At 56.9% G+C, this 22,052-nt stretch overlaps 1 protein-coding gene across 3 annotated transcripts; it reads left to right on the forward strand.

Moving 5' to 3' along the window:
* Window positions 1-1,665: 1,665 nt before the first annotated feature.
* PPP6R1 (protein phosphatase 6 regulatory subunit 1) lies at window positions 1,666-21,952 on the forward strand. 3 transcript variants are annotated; one of them, XM_011379284.2, is made up of 24 exons: window positions 1,666-2,279; window positions 9,376-9,608; window positions 10,461-10,647; window positions 10,725-10,862; window positions 10,960-11,025; window positions 12,285-12,397; window positions 12,490-12,603; window positions 13,017-13,179; window positions 13,277-13,429; window positions 13,509-13,643; window positions 14,284-14,348; window positions 14,448-14,563; window positions 14,648-14,733; window positions 14,873-14,962; window positions 15,036-15,133; window positions 17,188-17,245; window positions 17,330-17,499; window positions 19,567-19,691; window positions 19,769-19,949; window positions 20,054-20,124; window positions 20,266-20,347; window positions 20,745-20,855; window positions 20,939-21,010; window positions 21,097-21,952. In XM_011379284.2, the coding sequence occupies exons 2-24, from the start codon at window positions 9,382-9,384 to the stop codon at window positions 21,098-21,100; spliced, it is 2,625 nt and encodes an 874-aa protein (XP_011377586.1). In that variant the 5' UTR covers window positions 1,666-2,279; window positions 9,376-9,381; the 3' UTR covers window positions 21,101-21,952. The 3 variants fall into 3 exon arrangements, with proteins under 3 accessions (XP_011377586.1, XP_011377584.1, XP_023378594.1); XM_011379282.2 differs by lacking the exon at window positions 1,666-2,279 and adding an exon at window positions 4,345-4,378; XM_023522826.1 differs by lacking the exons at window positions 1,666-2,279; window positions 21,097-21,952 and having other exon boundaries at window positions 20,939-21,014.
* The last annotated feature ends 100 nt before the right edge of the window (window positions 21,953-22,052 follow it).

Genomic DNA, 22,052 nt, shown 5'->3' on the forward strand with positions numbered 1-22,052 from the left:
CCATGTGACTTCAGCCCTACCAATCAGAGCCCGCTGCACTGCCTGCTGGGGAGCTAGTGTCTGAAAGGCAGAATGTAGGTACCTTGAGGTCTGGTGGGGCTCTCTGCTCCGGTGTTGTAGGTCGGTCTGGGTGCATGGGACAGGCCTGTGGTTGGGCGCGGGGTTCATTCCGAACTGCAAAGCACCAAGCCTTCTCACTGGTCTTCTCAGAGATTTGGGGGGAGGGGGAGAGAGACTGCCTCACCTCCTTTAATGAGTTGCTTTTCAGTTTAGCTAAAGTAGGTTTCGTCATTTGCATCCAAGAGCCCTGACCATTGTCGTTTTCCAGACGAGAAGCTGAGCCCAATGTGGTTAATGCGTGGCTAAATTCATACAGTCAGGATTCAGACCTGGCCTAATTCCAAAGCTGTGCTCCTCTTCCCCGTATCCTTGTGTTCTAGCTCAGTGATGCCAGACTAATTCCTCTTGTGTGGAATTTACTCATACTCTTGGAATTTTTGAGGGACCAATTATTTTCACTCCTCTCAAATTCAGGATAACTCAAAAGGTAGCTACAGGATCAGAGAATTGGAGATCAACTGCCACCCTTATTATTAGAGCCAATCAGAGAAAGTGGCTTCAGGCTTGCTGCTATTTCATCCCAGCATTAGACACTCTTGCTCATCTGGTCCCAGACAGTCCTGGGCAAACACAGGCGTCCACTTCCCAGGCTTCACACCTGCAGCTCCAAATTGCGAACGTGACACATGCCACTGAGGTGGTATGTCATCACCTGATACAAGGATCAAAAAGTGTCACATGCAACAAATATACTAGAAATAGCAAGGACCAGAAGAGACATGGCCGAAAAATCAAATTACGGACATATAGTAATCAGTGAATGCTGGAGGAAATGAGAAAGATTAAAGCAATTAGAAGCTAAGAGATGTAAAGGACAAATGCATAATTGGCATCCCCGAAATAGAGAACATCTATAACAGGAAAATGTATTCAAACATGATTCGAGTGTCCCTGAAATGAAGAAGGTAACAACACTGCAGGTTGAAAATACAAGTTGAATCTTTACATCCATTTACTTGTATCCTTACAGTGAGTGGGGCTGTAACATGGGCAAAGGGAGCTATGAGCCAGATGGGACTTTAATGAATATTGATACAAGGTCTGGCAGAACCCTTCCAGTCGATGTTGTTAGAGGCGTCTTTGTGCAGCAAATGGCAACAGTAAAGACACTGCCTGGGCAAAGGCCTGGTGGGACTGAAGCCACCCCGAGGCACAGAGCTGTCGCGAAGAAACCAAATTGGACCTAGCGCCTTGCCCTAGAGAGGAACCCGGCACAGATTATCCAGGAGCTCGACCCTGGAGAGAGCTTGAATACGATTGGAGGAGACAAATAGCGATTGATTCCACAAGAAGCGAGTGGGAGGAGAAATCCTGGAGCAAGGTTTCCTCTGGAGTTTGGAACGGAGTAGTAGAGAAAAGCCCCTGGGTGTGCAGTGGCGCCTGCGTACTGGGTTGTCTGGGTTTATTCCGGGAGAGACCGTTGGCACCAACGGGCGCAAGCGCGTCGGAGGTGGAGGTAGTTTCAGTGGGCGGGATGGGGGGCGCCCGGGTTCCTGTGCACGCGCACTTCCGGGAGGGAGAGCAGCCTCCGCGCAGAGAGTCGCGGCTGGAGGGCGGGGCCTCCTGCGTGCCTCTGGCTAGGGGGTTGTGGGATAGTGGCGGACGGATCCGGGCGTAGGAGGCTCTGAGCCGACTGCAAAGCCGGGAGGCGAAACGAACTGCAAAGCCGGGAGAACGAGCCGGCGTGGGGAAGGGGCGGTGCAGGAAGTGAGCCTCAGCCTCCGTCGGCTGCCTCTTACCACTGCGGCCCGTTTGGACAGTGGAGGACGTCTTACCCGACCGGCCTGAGCTTTGCCGCAGGGCGGGGGAAACCGGGGCGGCTTCCCCACTGAAGGCCTGCGCGAGCCTCGTGACCCCGCTGACTTCCCCCAGTCCCCGGTCCGGACTCGCGTCCACCTCGCCGGCGACCCCAGCGCCCTCCCCGCACCCAGCCGGCGCTGAGCCCCCGAACTCCGGAACTCGGCGTGCGAGGGCCCCCCGTAGGCCCGAGGGCGCGTGCACGAGCCCGGACCCCAGCGCCTGCGCCCGCGCGAGACCCGGTCGCCCCCCGCCCCCACGTACCGGGTCCCTGAGCAGGGCCGGAGCCGCCGGCGGCGGGGCGGGGGGTGGGGGCGCCCCGATGAGCCCCGAGTGCGAGGAGCCGCCGCCCCCCAGCGCAGGTGAGCGGCCTCCCCGGTGCTCCTCCAGGCTTGGCTCCCCGAGTCCCCGGCAGCGCCGCCTCAGTACTCGTCAGTCTCCTCAGCCCTTCTCCTTCGGACCTTTTCCCTCCCTCCTGGGGCTCCCAGGATCTCTCCCTCAGCCCCCAAGTCTTAGTCTCCTCTTCAGCCCCCCAAGTCTATTAAGTCTTCCCCCTGAGTCCCCCAAATCTTTTAGTCTCCTTAGCTCCCCCAAGTCTCTTACTCTCTTCCCTCAGCCCCCCAAGTCTCTTACTCTCTACTCTCAGCTCCCTAAGTCTCTTAGTCTTTTCCCCTGTCCCCTCAGCCCCGCAAGTCTCTTAGTCTCTTCCCTCAGTGCCCCGTTAGTCCCAGGGCATTGTACTTGGCCTGCCCCTCTCCCTCACCTCCCCCTGCCCCTTGGACTCAACCCCACTCTCTTACTCTTCCCTCGCCCCACACACCCTCATCTTTTCCTCCTCAGGCCCAGTCCCTTGGACACCCCTTCCCCTCCGCCCCTGTCACCTGCCATCATAGATCCATGGCCTCAGACTTACGTTGGCCTCAGGACGACTGGAGGAGGGGAACTTCTCCTCACCCTGACAGGCTCTCTTGCCCCGTGGCCCTGGCTTCTTGTGAGCTGTCTCCGGGAGGTACTTCTGTAGAGTAGTCACCACTGGGTCCCATCCTATGAGATGAGGCTGAGGGCAGGGCAGGCAGACTGGTGCTGGGCACGAGGGAGGGAGGGACCAGGCCTGGGAGACAAAGGCAGAGCCGGACAGTCACAATTACTGCTGGTCCCACAGAGTTAACTCAGGATGCTGGAGGCCCAGAGCCAGGGACTGGTGAGACTGGCTTGGCGGGTGGCGCTTTCTGTCTAGGAAGGATGAGGAGGTGACTGATGGACGGTGGGAAGAAGGGCCTCCCAGCTGGAAGGAACAGCACATGCAGATATGTGAAGGTGGGGGACCAGAGTGGTCTGTGCCTGGCTTGCAGATGTGTTGGGAGGAAGTGGTTGCAGTTCCCCAGAGGGCCCCTTGTCCAGGCCCTGAAGGGTAACCTTCTGGTTGGGTCTTTTCTTGCTTGCTCTTTGACATGTCTGTGCTGAGGATGCAGATGTCACCATTAACATCACCCTAAAAGGTGAGGTGTTTCTGCATAGGAAGATGAGTTGTCAGGTGTGGTACAGGGCTCAGAGTTGTAAAGAAACATCAGGGGTGTGTAAGGTGGCGCCGATGTCAGGGCTCCCCTCATAGGCTGGTTCTGGGAGTTCTGTGTACTGTTTACAGAAGCCTGGAGCATAATGCCGGGTGCAGGAAGTGCTTCAGAATCAGTAGCTTTTAGGGTTACTTTTGGTTGGGAATTCTCCCTTGTAGAGTATTTCAACTGGGAGTGATTGTGTCCCCCAGGGGAAACTCAACAATGGCTGGAGACGTTTTTTTGTCACAACTTGGGTATGCTACTGGCATTTGTTGGGTAGAGGCCAGGGATGCTGCTCAGCATCCTCCAGTGCACGGGACAGTCCTCACACAGTGTCAGATTGTGTCAGGGCTGCAGTGGGCACGCCCTCCCCTCTTGCTTGGGTGTGGTACAGTTTGGGCTCATCTCTGTTGCTACCTGCTAGTGGCCAGTGTTGTGTGTTTTGATGTGCTTGCGTGTTTGTGGTACTCTTCGTTGGGTCCTTTATGGTTTCCATAGCAAAAGAATGCTCATTCCCTCCCACAACTTTTTGTCAGGGCCTGTGTCCAAGTGGCCTTCAGTTTCATTCATTCAGCAAGCACCTCTAGCTGTGGGCTTGGCCTTGTGCTAGGTCCTGGGAATTGGGGATCTGGTGAGGGAGGCAGGTGACAAACAGGCAAATGCTATCACAGAGCCCTTAGGTGCTGTCACAGGGTGACCACGGAAGCTGTGGAGCAGGCCCCTAACACAGTCAAGGGAGGCTTCCTGGAGGAAGTGGTGTCTGTGCAGATGCCTGAAGGACCCAAGAGGAGCTAGTCAGGCTCCTTGAGCTGGAGGAAGGCAGAGGGAGCAGCTGAGCCAGGGCAGAGGAGCAGTCAGGTGTGGCAGGAGTGTTGAGCACCATGCGGGTGGCAGCAAGAGATGAGGTGAGAGAGTCCTAGAAGAAATGGTGAGAATGAGAAGCTCTCCTGGCATCCGGGCTTCTGGGCAGGCTCGGCACTGGTGGTGGGGACACACCCTCCTTTTGAGGCCAAGCTGTGGTTTTCTCTTTGAAGGCTGGTCTTATGGATCTTACCATGGGAAGTGTGGTCTTACCGTTACTGTGAGGTGTCTCACGGGTGAGGAGTGTAGGGGCTAAGGCCACCGAGATTTCACTTTGGACAGGCAGGACTGGAGCCCAGGCCTTGTGACTCCATCACCTGTAACACTGACTGTGCCCCTCTCTGTTTCCAAGGGTTGTTTCAAAATCTACTCATTATTCTTTTCCTTTGAACCTATGACCCATCTAGGAGACCATCCTGAACGTGAGCTTTTGGGTCCCTCCTCAATCCTCGGCCAGGTGTCTCTGATCTCTTGTTTCCTGATTACTCCATTCCCTGGGGTTGGACCAACCTGGTCACTTCCCTTAGGAGAGGGTGGTCTGGGGTTAGAGGGAGAGGCACCTGGGGTGCCTCTAATAGGGGACCCCCCCCAGGCTTTCCCGAGCCACAGTGAGGTCCCAGCCCATCTTTCTGTGTGGCCTTGGCCAGGCCCCTCTATGGCCTCAGTGGCCCCCTTTTCCAAATAGGTGTCCCGCCACCTACCTTGCTGGGTCTGTGTTGGGTTTTATGGCAGCACACATACACAGGGTCCTACTGGTGGTACCTAGTCTTCCCATCCTTGGAATCAAAAGTCCCCCACCCACTTTCCAGATTTGGCTAAGAGCTGACAGTGAGTTGGAGGGACGTGGTCTCAACATCCTCTGGCCCGCTGGGTCCTGCAAGGGACTGGGAGTTGGCCACCAGCAGTGGGTTCTCTCTCTTCCAGGAGTTCACCTTGCCTGTGTCTCATTAGAGTGGCTGGTGGCCTGTGATGGCTGAGGGTGGCAGCAGTCAGCAGGCTCCAGATGGCCTCTCCCACTGCAAGAGCCTCTGCTGAGCCTTAAGGCAGCTCAGGTGCCTGCGCTGGAAGCCCTCCCAGAGGCCTCCGCGCCCTTGACCTCCACTTCCTGGTGCTTTGGGGCCAAGGCAGGCAAGGAAGGGGTGGCAGATAAAGGACCTGACCCAGGGCTCCCTGGCAGGCAGAGCTGTTTGGACGGATGGTAGCAGCAGCAGCAACAGTGGGGGGGACAGCTGCGTGGGAGCTGTAGTCAGGCTGGCTGAGCCCAGGCAGGAGGCCTGAGAACAACACAGCAGCGCCAGAACCTGAGGCAATGGTGCGGAGCTGGCAAGGGACAGGTGCTTTTCTTTTTAATGGCTTCCTTTCTCATTTAGTTTCCCCTTCCGTTGGCAGCCAGAATCTTGGTTTTCAAACGGTTGCTAAAAACCAGTGGTAGTCACTTCCGTTTTCTTGAAGTTTACTAAAAGTTGCAAAGAGTGGGGGTGGCGGGTGTGTGGCGCCCGCCAGAGTGTTTTATGACCTGGGTCACTCAGGCAAACAAGCTGTCTTTCTCCCACATTGCTCTTCTGTTTTTAGCGCCATCACCTCTGAGGGTATGGGGTTACCTTCTCTCCTCCTAAAAGTGTCCCAGCTTCAGCATGGTTTCAGGGACAGACAGGAAGGGGCCAACACCGCTGAGCACGCTCCTTTCACCTGCCTGACTTGGCTGTCCTCACAGCATGGGCCTTTCTGGCGCCTGTGCCCCCATTTCACAGACTGGAAACTAGGTGCCTGGCCCAGGCTCGTGCCGTTAGAGAGTGAGAAAGGAACCCACCTCTCCTGCCCGATTCCCGGGGCTTCCAGCAAATTCCATTAAGAGAAGATGGGGTGACAGGCAGGACTTGGAGCTCGAGTGAATTGAGAATTTGTGGCGGAGGAAGTCTTTTTCTCTTTTCCTCTTTTCCGTGTGTTCTCTTTTCTAGATCTACATGTGCATCTTCGTTCAGTGCAGAGCTGGGGAATGATGTGTGTAGGGTACCGACGACCACTTAGTTACATCTGAGCCTTGTAGCCTCCTGCTTTTCGGAGGGGCAACCTGAGGTTCTGAGAGTTTAAGGGGTCACGTGGGTTGTGAGGTCCCTGGAATCCACGCTCTATGCCACCTAGCCCCCTCCTGTCTTGTTGTGGCGGCCCCCATCCTGGGTCTCTGGAAAGCCAGCTTTGGGAGAGAAGTCTGTCCTGTCTGAATTAGGTGCGGATCTTGTAAGGGAGAGGGTGTGGGGATTTGGGGCTGGGGCCATAGCCTGCATCCTCTGACCACATGCTTCAGAAATGAGTGGGCCTCTGGTCAGGAGAGCAGGATACTTTGCTGAGTCCTGTGGGCTCCCACCCATGCGTCTGTCAAATGGGAATAAGAACCATGCTTCGCCTTGTCATCTCAATGAGACATATGAGGCACCCGATATGGTGCATGGGTTTTCTGCACATGTTGGCTGGGCCTTGCCCTCCACCTGGGGGTGCATATACTTAGCTCAGGGACAATAATGTTGTGTAGTGGGGAGGGGAACCTGGGCAGGCTCCCCAGGGTGGAGCCTACACGTGCTTCAGCTCTGCAGGCAGCTGGCATCTTGTCAGCTCGGGGTGACTGGGACATGGAGTGAGGCCTGAGCCTGGCCCTCGCACTCGGGCAGCCTCGTTTTGTTTGTTTTGGTAACGGTATTTGTCAAGATATAATTCATACGTGTACGATTCTCCCATTCACAGCGCACGAGTCAGTGGTTTCTAGTATTGTCACAGAGCTGTACAGCCATCACCACAAAGGATTTTTTAGTTGAGGTATAACTGACAAGCAAAATTGTGTATAACCGATTTTAGAGCTTTTTTTTTGTGGGGGGGCTTTCTTAGAATATCCTTTTCCCAAAAGGAAACCTTTCATCCCCAGCCCCCCACCTAAATCTCTCCCAGCTCCTGAAAACTACTAATCTACTTTCTGTGGATTTGCCTCTCCTGGACATTCCATGTAAATAATGTCACATGGCATGTGATCCTTGATGACTACTTCGCTCACGCCACTTGGGTGGCCTTTTTGCCCCTCTGGTCTCTTTACTGCTGCCAGAAAGTGATGTAGAAACAGGTGGTATTCTCACCACATCGAGATCCCTGCCTCTTGATGATTCTGGTCCTAGGTCCTCCCAGCTCAGGAAGTCTGCCTACACACCCCCAACCCCCACCTATTAGTGCCCATCTGTGGAGCCTTAGTTTTCTCACCTGTGACGTGGGCCTTGTTGCAGACTCTCATCAAGTGAGATAGGATGGTGAAAGAGTGCCTCAAGGAGGTCTAGGCTCTGGGCACAAGTGGGGTTGTCTGTGTCCAAGGAAGGTGGCCAAGCACTCCCAGAGTTGGCACTGGTTGGTTTCTGTCTAAAGCAGTAGTTTCCACTCTGCCCCTGGTGCAGCCTTTTCAAGCCTACTACTCTGATGGTCCAACCCCACCCCTGCCTTATGGTTGTGGTTTAGGGGGCCCCTAAGTGGGGGATGAGGTGGGCGCCACTCCCCTTTTCCCTGACAGGTGAATGCAGAGGGGTCATGCCCTGAGACATGTGAGACATGTTCTGCAGACAGGGGTTTCTCTCATAATATTTCTGAGCCAGCGTGAGTCTGGTCAGGGTGGTTGTGGAATTAGAGCCCCTTGCACCTGGCCACAGCCAGGAGGCCACATGGCTGAGGTGAAAGTCCCCTGTGCATGCTGAAAAGGGGAGCTGGGTGCCATGATGTCTTAGAGGGACCCAGGCTCAGAAGGCTAGTCACCTGTGCTTGCTGGCTCCACCTTGGCTCAGCCCTGCTGCTTCCTGAGTCAGCCTCTCTTCTCAGGCTGGGGCTGCATCTGCTTCCTGTGGCTGGAGCAGTGTGGGGCAGAGAGGACCCAGAGGGCTTCACAGGAGAGGGTCTGGCATCTGCTGACCTAGGAAGTGCCCAGGAGGGTATGGTGATCTCTCAGTCTGCCGGTGCGGGGCTCTGCCTCAGGTAGTCTGCATGAGGCAGGTGGCAAGCCTGAGCTCTGGTCGGTGCCCGCGCAGTGCTGCTGAGTCCCAGCAGGTTGCCTGCTGTGTGATGGAGTGACAAGAGCCCCTTGGAGGGGGCCGTGGGCATAGCACCAGTGCATAGTGGATGCACAGGGTGGGGACCAGTGGCCTGGGTGCCTGGCGTGAGCACAGGGCAGGTCTGCAGCTGGCAGTCTGGCCTGGGGGACCTGCAGGCTCCTGAGAGGGGCAGCCAAGTCTGTGCAGCTCGGGCCCTACTGGCCCCTAGCGAGCATTCCATCGAGATGCTGCTGATGCTGGGCACCTACTCGTGTTGGGCAGGCTGGGCCGCAGCCAGGCATGCAAGGTCTTCAGAGTCAGCCTCAGAGCCAGGACGCCATCTGGAGCCAGCCTGTCCTCCCCGCTGAACCGGTTACCCTGTCTGTCCTGGTTCTTTGGGACCTGGTCAGTGACTGTTCTGAGAGCCACCCCCATTTCCCTCTTCCCTATCCTCGGCCTTGGGTGGTTGAGGGGGTTGGGTGTGTTTGTGTGTGTGTATATGTGCGGCATCCAGGCAACGGCAGACTTCCCTCTACTTGCCACTGCCCCACACCCTGCACCACATGGTGACTTGCTGGGCTGGATGGCAGTCGCGTGCTGCCCATCATGGGGCACTTGAATTTGTTCAGCAAATATAGATTGAAGTGAGTTTGTTGGAGGTTCCAGGATGAGCTTGGCTCCAGCCTTGCCCTGGGCGGGGGTCCCTGCCCAGGTGTGGGGACAGATGAGTGGTGGCAGGGGAGGGGACCATGGTAACTTTGTGCATAGCATTGGGGCTCTCCCTCTCAGGCCCTGAGCCCAGTTCATACCCAAGGGCCTTTTCTGGACCTTGGGGCCAAGGGTTGGGCAGGGCAGTTGGCCTCAGGTATGAAATGGCCCCCTGGACCTCAGGGGTCTGGATGAGAGGTGGCTAGGGAAGACACTGGGGTCTGCTACTTGCTGGGTAGGGCTGGTGGGGCCAGTGTATGACAGCTCCTTGCCCACAGGGCGCCATGTTTTGGAAGTTTGACCTTCACACGAGCTCACACCTCGACACGCTGCTGGAACGGGAGGACCTGAGCCTGCCTGAGCTGCTGGACGAGGAGGACGTGCTGCAGGAGTGCAAGGTTGTTAACCGCAAGCTGCTGGACTTCCTGCTGCAGCCACCGCACCTGCAGGCCATGGTGGCCTGGGTGACCCAGGAGCCACCAGCCAGCGGGGAGGAACGGCTGCGCTACAAGTGAGCCTCCCCTGTTCTGTCCTAGCTCCGACCTGACTCCCTCTTGTCACCATTGGTGCCTTTGTAGGGAGGAGGCAACCCAGGCAGGCAGAGAGGACCCCTGGGTGCAGACCTACAGCTTGCACTCCAAACCACTTCTGATATAGCTTTTTAACAGCATCTTTGTCACTATGGGGTTTCCCAGACAACATCCAGTGGAAGGGTGGGAGGATGAGCCCCGTGGGCCTTCCACCCGGCCCTAAAGGAGCAGCACCTGGGTAGTCTTGTTTTAGTGCCTACACCCCACCCCCACTTTCTTTTTCTTGGTGTTTTTTTCAATTGGATATTTGTTGAGAGAACTGTAGAATCACATGCAATTGTGAGAGTTCCCTGTACATTGCCTGGTTTCCCCCAGTGGTGACATTTTGCAAGGTATAGTACAGTGTCATAGCCAGGATGATACCATGGGATGGTCTGCAGGCCCTGGTGTGGACTGAAGCAAGTCCCACAATTACAGTGTTTCTTATAAGTTTCTCTTTTTGGAGAATGAGTGGTGAGCGGTCCACCTGTTCCCAGCGGTCCGAAGTGCACAGGGCAGGGCAGCCCTCAGGAGAAAGAGGCAAGGGGCGAGGGAGAGGTTTAGAGAGAGTACGCAGGTGGACGGACTGAGAAGGGGAAGCTCTGATGGTGACCTGGGTGGGAGGCAAGGCCATAGGAATAGGCAGGTGATGTCCTGGTGATAGAGGAACTGGCTTGGTGGTGGGCGTCTAGGCTCAGAAGGGTGGACATTGCTGTGGGCATGGTTCTGATAAAGCGTAAGGGGATGTGAGGATGGCCCTGGAGCTGAGAGCCGCCCCCCACCCTCTCCCTCAGGTACCCCAGTGTGGCTTGTGAGATCCTGACTTCAGACGTGCCCCAGATCAACGATGCCTTGGGAGCGGATGAGTCCCTGCTGAACCGGCTCTATGGCTTCCTGCAGAGCAATGGCTGCCTCAACCCTTTGCTGGCCAGCTTCTTCAGCAAGGTCATGGGCATCCTCATCAACCGCAAGACAGACCAGGTGCCTGCCACCCCAGGCTCTCGGGCGGGTGGGAGGGCACAGCCGGGTCCTGCCTCCTGACGCACTAGTGCCCCCAGCTCGTGTCCTTCCTGCGGAAGAAGGATGACTTTGTGGACCTGCTGCTGCAGCACATCGGCACCTCGGCCATCATGGACCTGCTGCTGCGCCTCCTCACTTGTGTGGAGCGGCCCCAGCTGAGGCAGGACGTGGTCAATGTGAGTCTGCGCGGGTGGGCCAAGGTGGGCCAGAGTGGGGCAGGCCGGGCTGGGCGGCGGCCAGTGAGCAGAGTCCTGCTGCCTTTCTTACCCCTAGTGGCTCAACGAGGAGAAAATAGTCCAGCGGCTCATAGAGCAGATCCACCCGCTGAAAGATGACAATGTGAGTATCCCTACCACCTGCTGCTCCCAGCCACACTGGGCCTCCTCCCTGCAAAGAGGAACTGATGAGAAAAGGAGGCATTAGGTGGAGTTTTTACACACATGAGCCAGGAAGTTGGCCCACCCTCCCTTGAAGGGTCGGGGTCTGGTGAGCATTTTCTGATACCAGGTTCTTCCTGATGCCCTTGCTGACACCTTTCCTGGGCTTCTAGCCCTCTTTCCCTCCCGTGTTGGCTCTGTGGCCTGCGGTGCCTTCCATCTCTTGTGCCTGGACAAGCCCTGTTTGTCCTTCAGAGAACCCACCTGGAGGCCCCGCTTCTTCACCAACAGCTCATGGGGCCTCGGCTGTCCTCCAGCCACAGGCACAGGTCATCAGCGCCCAGCCAGCACCCGTCCCGGATTGGTGATGACCATCTAGGCCTTTGTGGCAGAGGGGCAAGAGCACCCACCTGTGACGAGCTCTGAAATGAAGCCACGGCCTGGATGGGTTCTATGTCTGTGTGGGGGCCCTTGGCAGCTGCCTCTTGGGTTAGGCTCAGCACCCTGCTCCTCCTCTGTTTTTCTTTTTTGGTTAATAGATTTATTGAAGTTAAATCACGTACCACGTAGTCCACCCATTTATAATGTAGGATTCAGTGGTTTTTACTATATATATAGAGTTGTGCAGCCATTACCGCATCACTTTTGGGCTATTTTCCATCTCTCTGGAAAGGAAACCCTGTGCCCGTTAGTTGTCTCTCTGCTTTCCTCAGGGCCCTGCAGCCCCTGGCAGCCACCAGTCTGCTTTCTGTCTTTGGGTTTGCCTCTTCTGGGCATTTTGTTTACATGTACATGGTTCTGGGGCTGGTCTCTGCCTTAGCGCTGTATCCTGTGTACATCCATGTTGTGGTTTGTGGGTGCCCCATTCTTCTAAGGCTGGGAAACGTTCTGCTTGTGGTCAAAACGTGGTTGCTTGTCTGTTTATCAGTGACTGGATGTCCCTTCTTTGGCTGCTGTGAATGCACCAAATGCATGATTTCTGTGGGTCTTTTACAGGGAGCCTGCCTTCGTTTTCCCTTTCTGTCTTCCATCTTTCTTCTCCCAGTGTTTGGTACCTTGAGCTCCCTCCTTTGGCATTTGTGTCCCTGTGTCTCTTGACCCTCTGCGCCTGTCCTTAAGGGCTGGGGCCAGGTGCTTAGTTTATGGGACGAGTCCCTATACCAAGCTGTGGAGGACCCAGCTGCTGGCCTGGGGTCCTCAGCTTGCTCTCCACCTCCGCAGCAACATTCCAACGCGTCCCAGTCCCTGTGCGACATCATCCGCCTGAGCCGGGAGCAGATGATCCAAGTTCAGGACAGCCCGGAGCCTGACCAGCTGTTGGCAACCCTGGAGAAGTGGGTTTGTGGGTGGCACCCCAGTCCAGGGTGGGCAGCTGTCCTGGGGGCCCCAGGTCCCAGGCTCTTCACCCTAATGCCCTTTGTCCCAGGCAGGAGACGATCGAGCAGCTCCTGAGCAACATGCTGGAAGGGGATCCCAGCCCATCTGTTCTTGTCAGCGGGATCCAGGTGCTGCTGACTCTGCTGGAGCCCAGGAGGCCACGGTGAGGGGCCGCCTCCCTGGGCGCCTCTGTTCAGTTCAGGGGGTGGAAGTTACAGGGATTTGGCCTCCACAAGTGGTGTCTCCTTCATGGTGGTCGTCATGGTCCTGGAGAGAAGTTCTGTTCCTGACAGCCAAGGCAACGGAGGCCAAGTCAGCCACCCAAAGCTGTCGGAATCTGGGGCCCCTGAGGCAGGTTACTGCCCACAGCACAGTGGGGCCACTACCCCAGGGTCCCCAGGCTCCCACCCTGCCTAGATGCTTCCCGTCTCATTCCCTACCCCTGATGTTTTGCCTGGAAGGGTTCCCTCTGGGAGCAGCTTCTCACTCCCTTCCAGGTGTCCCCCACACATGCATGTGTGTACATGCAGGCCATCTGGGCAGCTCACCCTGCTCTCCATCCTGCCTCTGCTGCAGATCCGAATCTGCGACCATGAACAACTTCTTCAGCAGTGTGGATGGGCAGCTGGAGCTCCTGGCCCAGGCAACCTTGGACAGTACCGTGTCTAGCATGGGCGCCCTGCACGCCCTGCGTCCTCGGCTCAGCCACTTCCACCAGATCCTGCTCACACCACCCGAGGTAGGCCAGGGGGGATGTGGCCAGTGGGGTGTGGGGGTGTTGGTCCTTGGTTCCCAGCAGTGCTGGGTTGGGAATCAAGCTTCTCCTGTGCCTGCAGCTGGAGCCACTGTGCACAACGTGGGGCAGCCTGTCCCCGCCTCTGGGCAACACACGGCTGCATGTGGTCAAGCTGCTGGCCAGTGCCCTGAGTGCCAACGATGCGGCCCTGACACAGGAGCTCCTGGCGCTGGATGTGCCCAACACCATGCTGGTGCGGTGGGCGGGATGGGGTGGGGTGGGGGAGGGCCAGTGGGACAGGTCTCTCAGTGCCAGCCTGCGTCCCCTTCCAGGACCTCTTTTTCCACTACGTGTTCAACAACTTCCTTCACACTCAAGTGGAGGTATGTGTGAGCGCCATGCTGAGCGCTGGGCCCCCTTCTGATGGCAGCCTTGAGATGCCCACCCCGAACCCCGGCGTGAAACACGTGAGCTGTGGCTCCCGGGTCTCCCCTCCATTTATTTGGGGGTGGGCTCTTCCCTAGCTATTTCTGTCACCTGTCCTGCTGACCAGTACTTGGTGGGTGACTTCATATCTTGGGAGCTTGGGGCTTGGCCTTGTTCTTAGGTTATGTGTGGGAGAAATAGATATGGGTGATGTGTGGGGAGGTGAGTGGACACAGTGATTTCAGGAGGTAGCATGTGTCCCTAGGGCACAGAGGAAAGGACTCTCCTGGGGTGACAGCCACTACGGGAGGTGGAACACTACCTGGGAATAGCCTAAGGCTTCAGGGAGGAACTGTTCAGTGGGGAGGGTCAGCTTTGGAGTGGGCGACAGGCAGGGTACCTTTGGGGTTTGTTGTTTCGACTGAGCAGATCAGACAGGCTGAGGACTTTTCTCGGGGAGCAGAGTGGGAAGCACAGTGGGGGCTGGCATGTGTGAGTATACAGCTGTGTGTGTGTGAGGGTATTGCATGCTCGTGGAAAGACCAGAGGTTTGGGTGCCAGGCCAAGATGGTGGGGCCCCATCATTCTCTCACCTGTAGGTGACTGAGTCTGGGGCCTGGCTAGTTGTAGCAGTGACACCCTGGCTGGCCCCCGTGCCCATGCATCCCCCTTCTCCCACAGCTGCTGCAGCAGTGCCGCCTGGTGGAGCGCATCCTGACGTCTTGGGAGGAGAATGATCGTGTGCAGTGAGTGTGCCCTGGCCTTCCTGCCTGGGCAGCGGGGAGGGAGACACGGTGTCCGCCTGTGTCCGCCTGTGTCCAGCCGTGGCCTCCACTTTCACCCAGGTCTGCCGGGGGCCCTCGGAAAGGCTACATGGGCCACCTGACCAGAGTGGCCAACGCCCTGGTGCAGAACACAGAGAAGGGGCCCAACGCTGAGCAGCTAGGGCAGCTGCTGAAGGGTGAGGCAGAGGCTTGCCGGATGGTGGGGTGATGGAGGCAGAGTTGGGGGGTATCTCATATCCTCGTCCCCTCCCGCTGAGCAGAGCTGCCAGGTGAGCAGCAGGAACAGTGGGAAGCCTTCGTGTCGGGACCCTTGGCTGAGACCAACAGGAAGAACATGGTGGACCTGGTGAGCCCCGGCTGCTGTACCTCTGCTGCCTCATTCCTCTTCATCGAGCCTTGGCCTTTCTGTCCCCACATCCCGTCCTTGCCCCCATCCTTGCCTGGGGGCCCCGCAGGCCCTGATGCCCTGCCACCTGCCCACCCAGGTGAGCAGCCACCACCTGCACTCCTCCAGTGACGACGAGGACGACAGGCTAAAGGAGCTCAGCTTCCCTGAGGAGGCTGTGCTGCAGCAGGTAGGCTACGCTGGTGGGTCCTGCCCCACCTGGCCTCACCCACCACCCTGACTGCACACTCTCCTCCCCGTAGGCCTTCATGGACTTCCAGATGCAGCGCATGACCTCGGCCTTCATTGACCACTTCGGCTTCAATGATGAGGAGTTTGGGGAGCAGGAAGAAAGCGTGAAGTGAGTGTGTGCCTGTGCGAGGCCGTCTGTCATATGGCTCCTCCTGCCCTCCTTCCTGTGTCCTCCCTGGTGTCCCCTCTACCCTGCCCCGAGACCCAGTCGGGCTCATGAGATGAGCTCTCACAGAGTCAGGATGGCTCCAGAGGCCGGGGTCACCTCTCGCCCCTTGACAGGCTGTGGGGAGATGAGATCTCTTTTCCAGTGACCAGTTCTGTACCCTTGTATTTGTTGGGTGACAGTATTTTAGCATCACCATCCCTGGTGTTGTAGTCACGGGCTTCTTTCTTTATTTTATGAATTTTCTGTCACAAGCGTCTGTTGCGTTTGTGGTCAGAAAAAAATTAAAATTTACTAACGTTTTGTAGATTGTACAAGTAACCTTGTGACAGACAGTACCAGGTAGACAGTGAAGAGAAGGGCAGGTGGCCAAGTGAGTGCAGGGGATACTGTAGCAGGGGCAGGAGTGGAGTGGCTGGCTACGGCCTGTGGAGGGCAGTGAGTGGCTCATCACCCACCTGCCCAGGGGCCTCCTTTCTGAGCCAGGTTGTGCCTCCACTGGTCCTGGGTCTCGTGTGTACCTCAGGGCTTCCGGAGCCTGCCCTCGGGGCCCCTGAGAGAAGCGCTATGAACAGCAAGGTGTGCCGCTGCCCCATGGGCGGAAGAGGCTCCTTTTGAGGAACGAGCCCATGATGCTCTGAGGTGGACCGTAGGGAAGCAGATGGAGAGAGGTCCGCTGGGGTCCAGGGACACGCAGGAGGGGCCATAGCTGTGCCTGGGTTTTTGGGAAACAACTGAGACGGGGTCACTACCCTTGTCCTTTTTGTCACCTGGCAGCATGCCAGGCACCTTTCAGTGTTACCCACGACTACTCTCTGCTTAGGGTTTGAGAGCCACTTTACAGCTGGGGAGACTGGGGCACCTGCTGGTCAGCGACCCTGTGCAGCAACAGTGTGAGGGTCAGCTTTGGTCTGTAGTGCCCACAGCCGGACAGTGGTCCCTTGGATGCAGGTGTGAGAGCGTGTTTGCTGCTGCTCTCCCTGCACAGTACCGGGCACTAGGAGTCCTCAGGAGCGCCCATCACTTTGAGAGGCCTAGGACACCTGGGGAAGACACTGCCCAAGGGAGGACCCAGCCCTATCCTGCTCAGTGAATGGCGTTAGGCTGGCCAGCTGTCCTTTTGGACAAAACTGTTACTCCGTCAAGATAAATTCCCGTGGGGTCAAAAACTAAAAGAGCAAAGTCATGGAATGTTCTGGAATGAAAAACAGTGGATATCTTGATACCTTCTGCTGAAGATGCTGCCCTGTAGGAGAGATAACCCCTGACCCACTGTGCCAGTGCTCAGCCTGGCCCCGCCCGGCCCTGCCTCACTTCTGCGTGTTTCAGAGGAGAGAGGAATGCCTGTCGTACGAGGGGTGGTGAGAAGAAAGCATAGGAAGAGTGGTGCCCAGTCAGCACTCAGGAGCTGCTGACTCACATGAGTCCACTGACCTTTGTGGCAGAATGTTTGCTGACTTGGAGAGAGAGCTTCCCAGATAACCTAGGAGGTCTCCCTGCCACAGGGGCAGAGCGTGGGCCCTTGGGTAGACAGTGCTTTCACCACAAACAGGACTGACACTTAGAAGGATGCCAACGAAACAAGTACAAGGCTCTTGAAATTGCTTATTTCGCTGATAGCAGAAGTAACAAACCGTTTTTAGCAGTTTGTGTCAGTATTTGAAATGCATGGTTTTAATTCCTTCAGGAATTACACTTCTGTGAGGCTTTCTGAAAGTGCAGAGAATGGAGCAAAAGTGGGTATAGGAGGAAGATGTTGACTCGGCCTTGACAGCAGTGACACACTGCAGATGGGGCTAGGTTAGCTGTGTCCTTAGGAAAATTAGCTTCAGCTGGGTCCCACATTCCATTTTCACTTCTTGCTGTGGCTGCATTAAGGTCGCTGTGAACGCGAACTGCACTCCTGGGGAAGTTCAGGCCTGTCACCCAGGTTACAATCTTAAATCCTCAGCTGCTGCCTGTGTGCCTCCCCTCACTGCTCTTGTGCTCTCTCCTAGTGCCCCTTTTGACAAGACGGCCAACATCACCTTCTCCCTCAATGCCGATGACGAGAACGTGAGTACTGCCCCATCCTCTGGTGGTAGCAGGGGGCCATGGGCAGTGCAGCCCAGCCCACTCTCCCGCCGCTACACCCTGCAGCCCAATGCCAACCTGCTCGAGATCTGCTACAAAGACCGGATCCAGCAGTTCGATGATGACGAGGAGGAGGAGGATGGCCAGGGTTCCGGGGAGTCTGACGGGGAGGATGGCGCCTGGCAGGGCAGCTCATTGGCCAGGGGACCCCGCTTGGGTGTGCCCCCAGGCATGCGGTGAGTCCCCTCCCACCTCCTTTCCCAGGCTACTCAGCATGGGGTCTGTAGGTCCCACATGAAATAGTTTTTGTCATCTGAGTAAAGGGGAACCACACAGAGGATGCAGTTTGTGTGTGTTGGGCTGCTTGCAGTTTTGAGTGATGGAAACCCCGTTCAGACAAGTTAAAGAGAACAAGGTAACTGCCTATGTATGGCTGGAAAACTCAGCGGCTCCTTCAGGTGCGGCCTGTTCCAGCATGCCTATGATCGGTATGGCGCCTACCCCTGACTGCACTCCCTGGTTTGATAGTCCTGTCAGCTCTCTTTCCCCTGATTTCAGTAAGATGAGAGGTGACCATTGTCCCTTTTTCTCTTTATGAATGTCAATACTGTCTGGCCCCAGCATCACTGACCAAATGAGTTTGTGTAGCATTGGTTTGCCAAGGCCGACTACAGCTCAGGGCCTACAGCTCTGAGCCTTTGCCTTGTGGCTTCTGATTTGAGAATTAGTATTTTAACTTTCTGAGTGACATGTAACAAACATACAGATGAGATTTGGACTCCTGAGTATACGGCCATGTGGACACTCCTTTGCCAGGTGAAGAGTGGAACATCCCTGCTAGCCACTGTCCCCTCCCAACCACTGTCCGCCCTCCTGGGGCTGATATTGCCCCGACATTTTGCCCCAGAGATGGGTTTCGCCTCTTCGGCTTGAGAGGTGCAGCCTTCTGGTGTGTATGGGTGTGTTCACTTGCCATCTGTGAGTGTACCCAAAGAATGAACTAGCCAAGTTCATTTGCGCTTAGTGTGCCATTGCCAAGTTCAAGGTCATGACTCACCCCTGTGTTTTCTTCTAAGAGTTTATGGTGTTAGCTTTTATATTAGGTTTTGGTTCATTCTGAGATAATTTTGTGTATGAGATATGAGGCGGAGTCCAGCTTCATTTTTGGACTGTCCTTTCCTCACTATCCCAGCATCATTTGTGGACTGTCCTTTCCTCACTGAATGGGCATGGCACCCTTGTCGGTTGTGTGTGTGTGGAGCATTTATTTCTGTCTTCTCTCTCCTGGTCCTCTGGTCCGATGTCTATTCTGAGACCACTCGGTCTGGACCACTATTGCATTACAGTAAGTTTTAAAATTGGGAAGTGCGAGTCCTGACACTTCGTTAAAGATTGCGTTGACTTTTTGGGGTCCCTTGAGATTCTGCATGAATTTTAGGATCAGCTTGTCGGTTTCACCAAGGAAGCATCTGGGATTGTGAGAAGGTTGTCTTTGAACCTGTAGGTCAGGTTGGGGAATGTTGCTGCTTTAACAATATCCCATTTCCTGATCTGTGAATGCAGGATATGTTTTCATGAATTTAGGTCTTTCTCCTTCTCATCGCTGTGTCAACAATGGACGTTGGGGGTCTTGGCCACTGAGTGTGGTGTCGGTAGTGGTTCTGGAGCATGGGTTTGAGGAGTGACCCCTCCGTTTCCCTTTTATCGAATGTCTTAGTTTATTTTCAATGATAAGCAGAGGTATTCCTTCCCACTCTGGAGATGGTAGTGTGCATTCAGGACTTGTTCAAGCGTCCCCTAGCGGTGGACATGTAGGCCAATCAGACTTTGTCCAAGGTCTCTAGTCGCGTGTCAGTGCTCAGCAGTGTTTTGGAGCAGCTGCATGTACCAGTGTTGCTCTCAGTCGAGGACATAGTGGTGACAGAAGTCCCCCTGAGTTTGTAGTTGAGAAGAGCGTCAAGTTGGCCTCCCCGAGTGAGCAGTCAGGTGTTGGGAGGGTCTGTGAGGGAGACAAGAATCTTTCTGCCCTTGATACCAGTGCTGGCGCTCTTGTCCCCACCTGCCTGCCCCTTGTGGAACGCAGGACTCGCTCCTGGTGTCTTGGCACATCCCAGGCCTAGGGAGGCCCTGACCTGTCCTCCCGGGGCTGTCTGTGGCCCCACCCCACCATCCCTTTTTGACTGTTGATTCCTTCACAGCTGGTACTCTGGGGCCAGCGCTAAGGGGTCTGGAGGTGGGACCAGGGGGCCTCCCCACTCAGTCCCTGCCTCAGCATGGTGGCTGATGGCTGGCTTCTGGGGCAGGAGTGGAGGCAGCACAGATAGCGAAGAGGACGAGGAGGACGAGGAGGACGTCGAAGAGGAAGGCCGGGCAGTCTGCGGAGGGGCCGGGCCCCCCTCTCACTCTGGCATCAGCCCTCAGTCTCTGGGTGGGTGAGCATGCTGGTGGGCGTGGTTGGGGTGGGCAGGGGTCTGCCTGCCATGCTCACTGCTGCCCCTACCCCAGGCCCCAACTGGACAGCCACCTTTGACCCAGTGCCTACTGACTTCCCGACCAGCCTCCAAGACTCCAGGGAGAAGGATCTGTGCCCTGAGCATCCTGCCCCACAGGGACCCCTTGGCTTGTGCCAGGACCTCCCCACCCCAAGCCTGGCCAGCCCTGTGGCCCCTGACGCCATGCAGCTCAGGTGAGGCTGGGAGGTGTGGCCAGGCAGTGGTGCCAGGTCCTGGTTCCCTTAGGCTCCAGGGTCAACCCCGGCCGCCCCCTTGGGCTACTCCTCTTGCCTCCCAGGTCTCAGGACCCCACACCCCCTTCAGCACCTCAGGAAGCCACAGATGGCGGCAAAGTAGCGGAGCCTTTGGGTGAGCCACTGCCCACTGCCTGCCTAACACTGCCCATCTACCTGCCCACTGTGCCCCGCGGCCCTGCTTCTGCTGTCCCCTGGCCTTCCAGTTTGGAGCAACTTGCTGTTTCATGTGTCTGGGCTTCTCTCCTTCGCACAGCCCCCTGTCAGGTTTTGGTCAGTGTCGGGGACTTCCAGGCCACCCTCAGAGGGACAAGCTGTGCCCCCAACTCTTTGGACAGGTGACCAACTGGGGAGCAACTTCTGGGCGGCTGTGTGGGGGAGATGAATAGAGCCTGGCCCTTGGGTTGTTCCTGCCCCAGAGCTGCTGCGAGGGGCCCTTGCGAGACCCCCCCAGGGCTGTGCATGTGTTGTCCATACATGGGTGCCCTACAGAGTCCTGGACCCTAGGGACCCCTACCTAGCCCCAGAGGTGAAAAGGAGGCTTTCAGAAGGGCCAGGAGTGTGCAGAGCCCATGTCCCAGCTGACCTTGAGCTCCTGCTGGTGACAGCTTCCAGAGGTCTTTGGCCAGGAGGCCCTGGGCTATGTGCTCCTTCTGTGGTCACATTAGCCCCTGGAGGCAACAGCGTCCAGCAGGGCGGTACTGATGGTAACCCTCCTGACTCTACCACCGCCAGTGCAACCAGAGACCCTGCTACCTCTGTCCCAGCCCCTGTGGCCCACCGGCCCCCCCAGACCACGGAGGAGGAGAAGAGCTCAGAGCTTGCAGGGCTATCCCAAAGCCAGAGGTGAGCACAGCGTGGCCTCATGCTGGTGGGTGGTGGTGGTGTGGGCTGAGGCACTGACCCGTCCCATCCCTTCCTCTGGACAGTGCCCAGGCCCTGGAGCCGCTTCCAGTGCCCAATGGCTCTGCCCTGGGAGGGCCCGCATCCCCAGGCTCCCAGTGAGTGGCAGAGGCCGGGGGGCAGGGGCTAGGGGTGGCGAGTGGGTAGGCTGGCTCCTCACCCAGATTTTCCTCTCGGTTCCCAGGTAACTGCCTGGTCCCGGTGGTGGCAGCCAAATCCTCAACCTGCGCATGGACCCTGCCCGGGTGGGAGCAGGGTGGGTCCCACGGTGGCCCGTTGCCCCATCACTCCATCCCCATCCCACCGCCCACGCTCTCTCCTCTGGAGTCCCAGGAGGCTGCTGCCAGGGAGACAGCCCCCGCCATTTGCACTGAGGAAAGAAATGATGGAGTTTTGTCTCCTAGAATAAAAATATAGAGAGTTGAGTAGAGAGAAGAGAGAGAGAAACATATATTATATATTATATATATATTGAGGGAGGAGAGTGGGTGGGAAGAGAGCGGAAGAAAACCAGGTCTCAGGAGGGGTGGCAGGGTGGGTTGGACCTTTATCCCCTCCCAGCGGGGGCTGTGTTGGGATTCTCAAGGCACCGTCCACCCTCCCCTCCCACCATCCCCCACTTCGGTGCAGACGTCCACACCCACACTTGGCCTTTTAGCTCAGGCCCACCTAGAGGGGCCGAGTGGGGGCTGTGCCTTTGCCCAGCCCCTTGCCCCGGGCTGGGAGCTGAAGGGCCTTCTGCCTGGCCTGGTGGCTCTCTAGGGGCTGGGGGCTCATGGTCCAAGGGGGCCTTCCTGGTGACATTCCCATGGGGCCCTGACACTCATGAGACCCCTGTGCCTCCCATGGACCCCAGGGTGGGGGTTTGGCAGGGGTCTGGCTGGGGTCCCCTCCCACACCTGAGGGTCTGGGGTCCAGCCCAGCTGCCAAGTGACCTTGTCCCAGCTCCCTCTCCCCAGGCTGGCGTGAGTGCGTGTGTGTTTGTGCTGAGCTTCTATTTCATATCGCAGATATAAATAAAGGAAGACAGTTTAAGACTTCTGCCGCTCAGACCTTGAGTTCTGGGACTCAGGGTCGGGGTCCTGTGCTGTCCCTGTTCTTCCCTCCACCTCAGGTGTGCCGCTCAGAGTGGCATCAGGC

Source organism: Pteropus vampyrus, unplaced genomic scaffold (assembly GCF_000151845.1).
Source record: "Pteropus vampyrus isolate Shadow unplaced genomic scaffold, Pvam_2.0 Scaffold357, whole genome shotgun sequence".
In the NCBI taxonomy this organism is placed as follows: domain Eukaryota; kingdom Metazoa; phylum Chordata; class Mammalia; order Chiroptera; family Pteropodidae; genus Pteropus; species Pteropus vampyrus.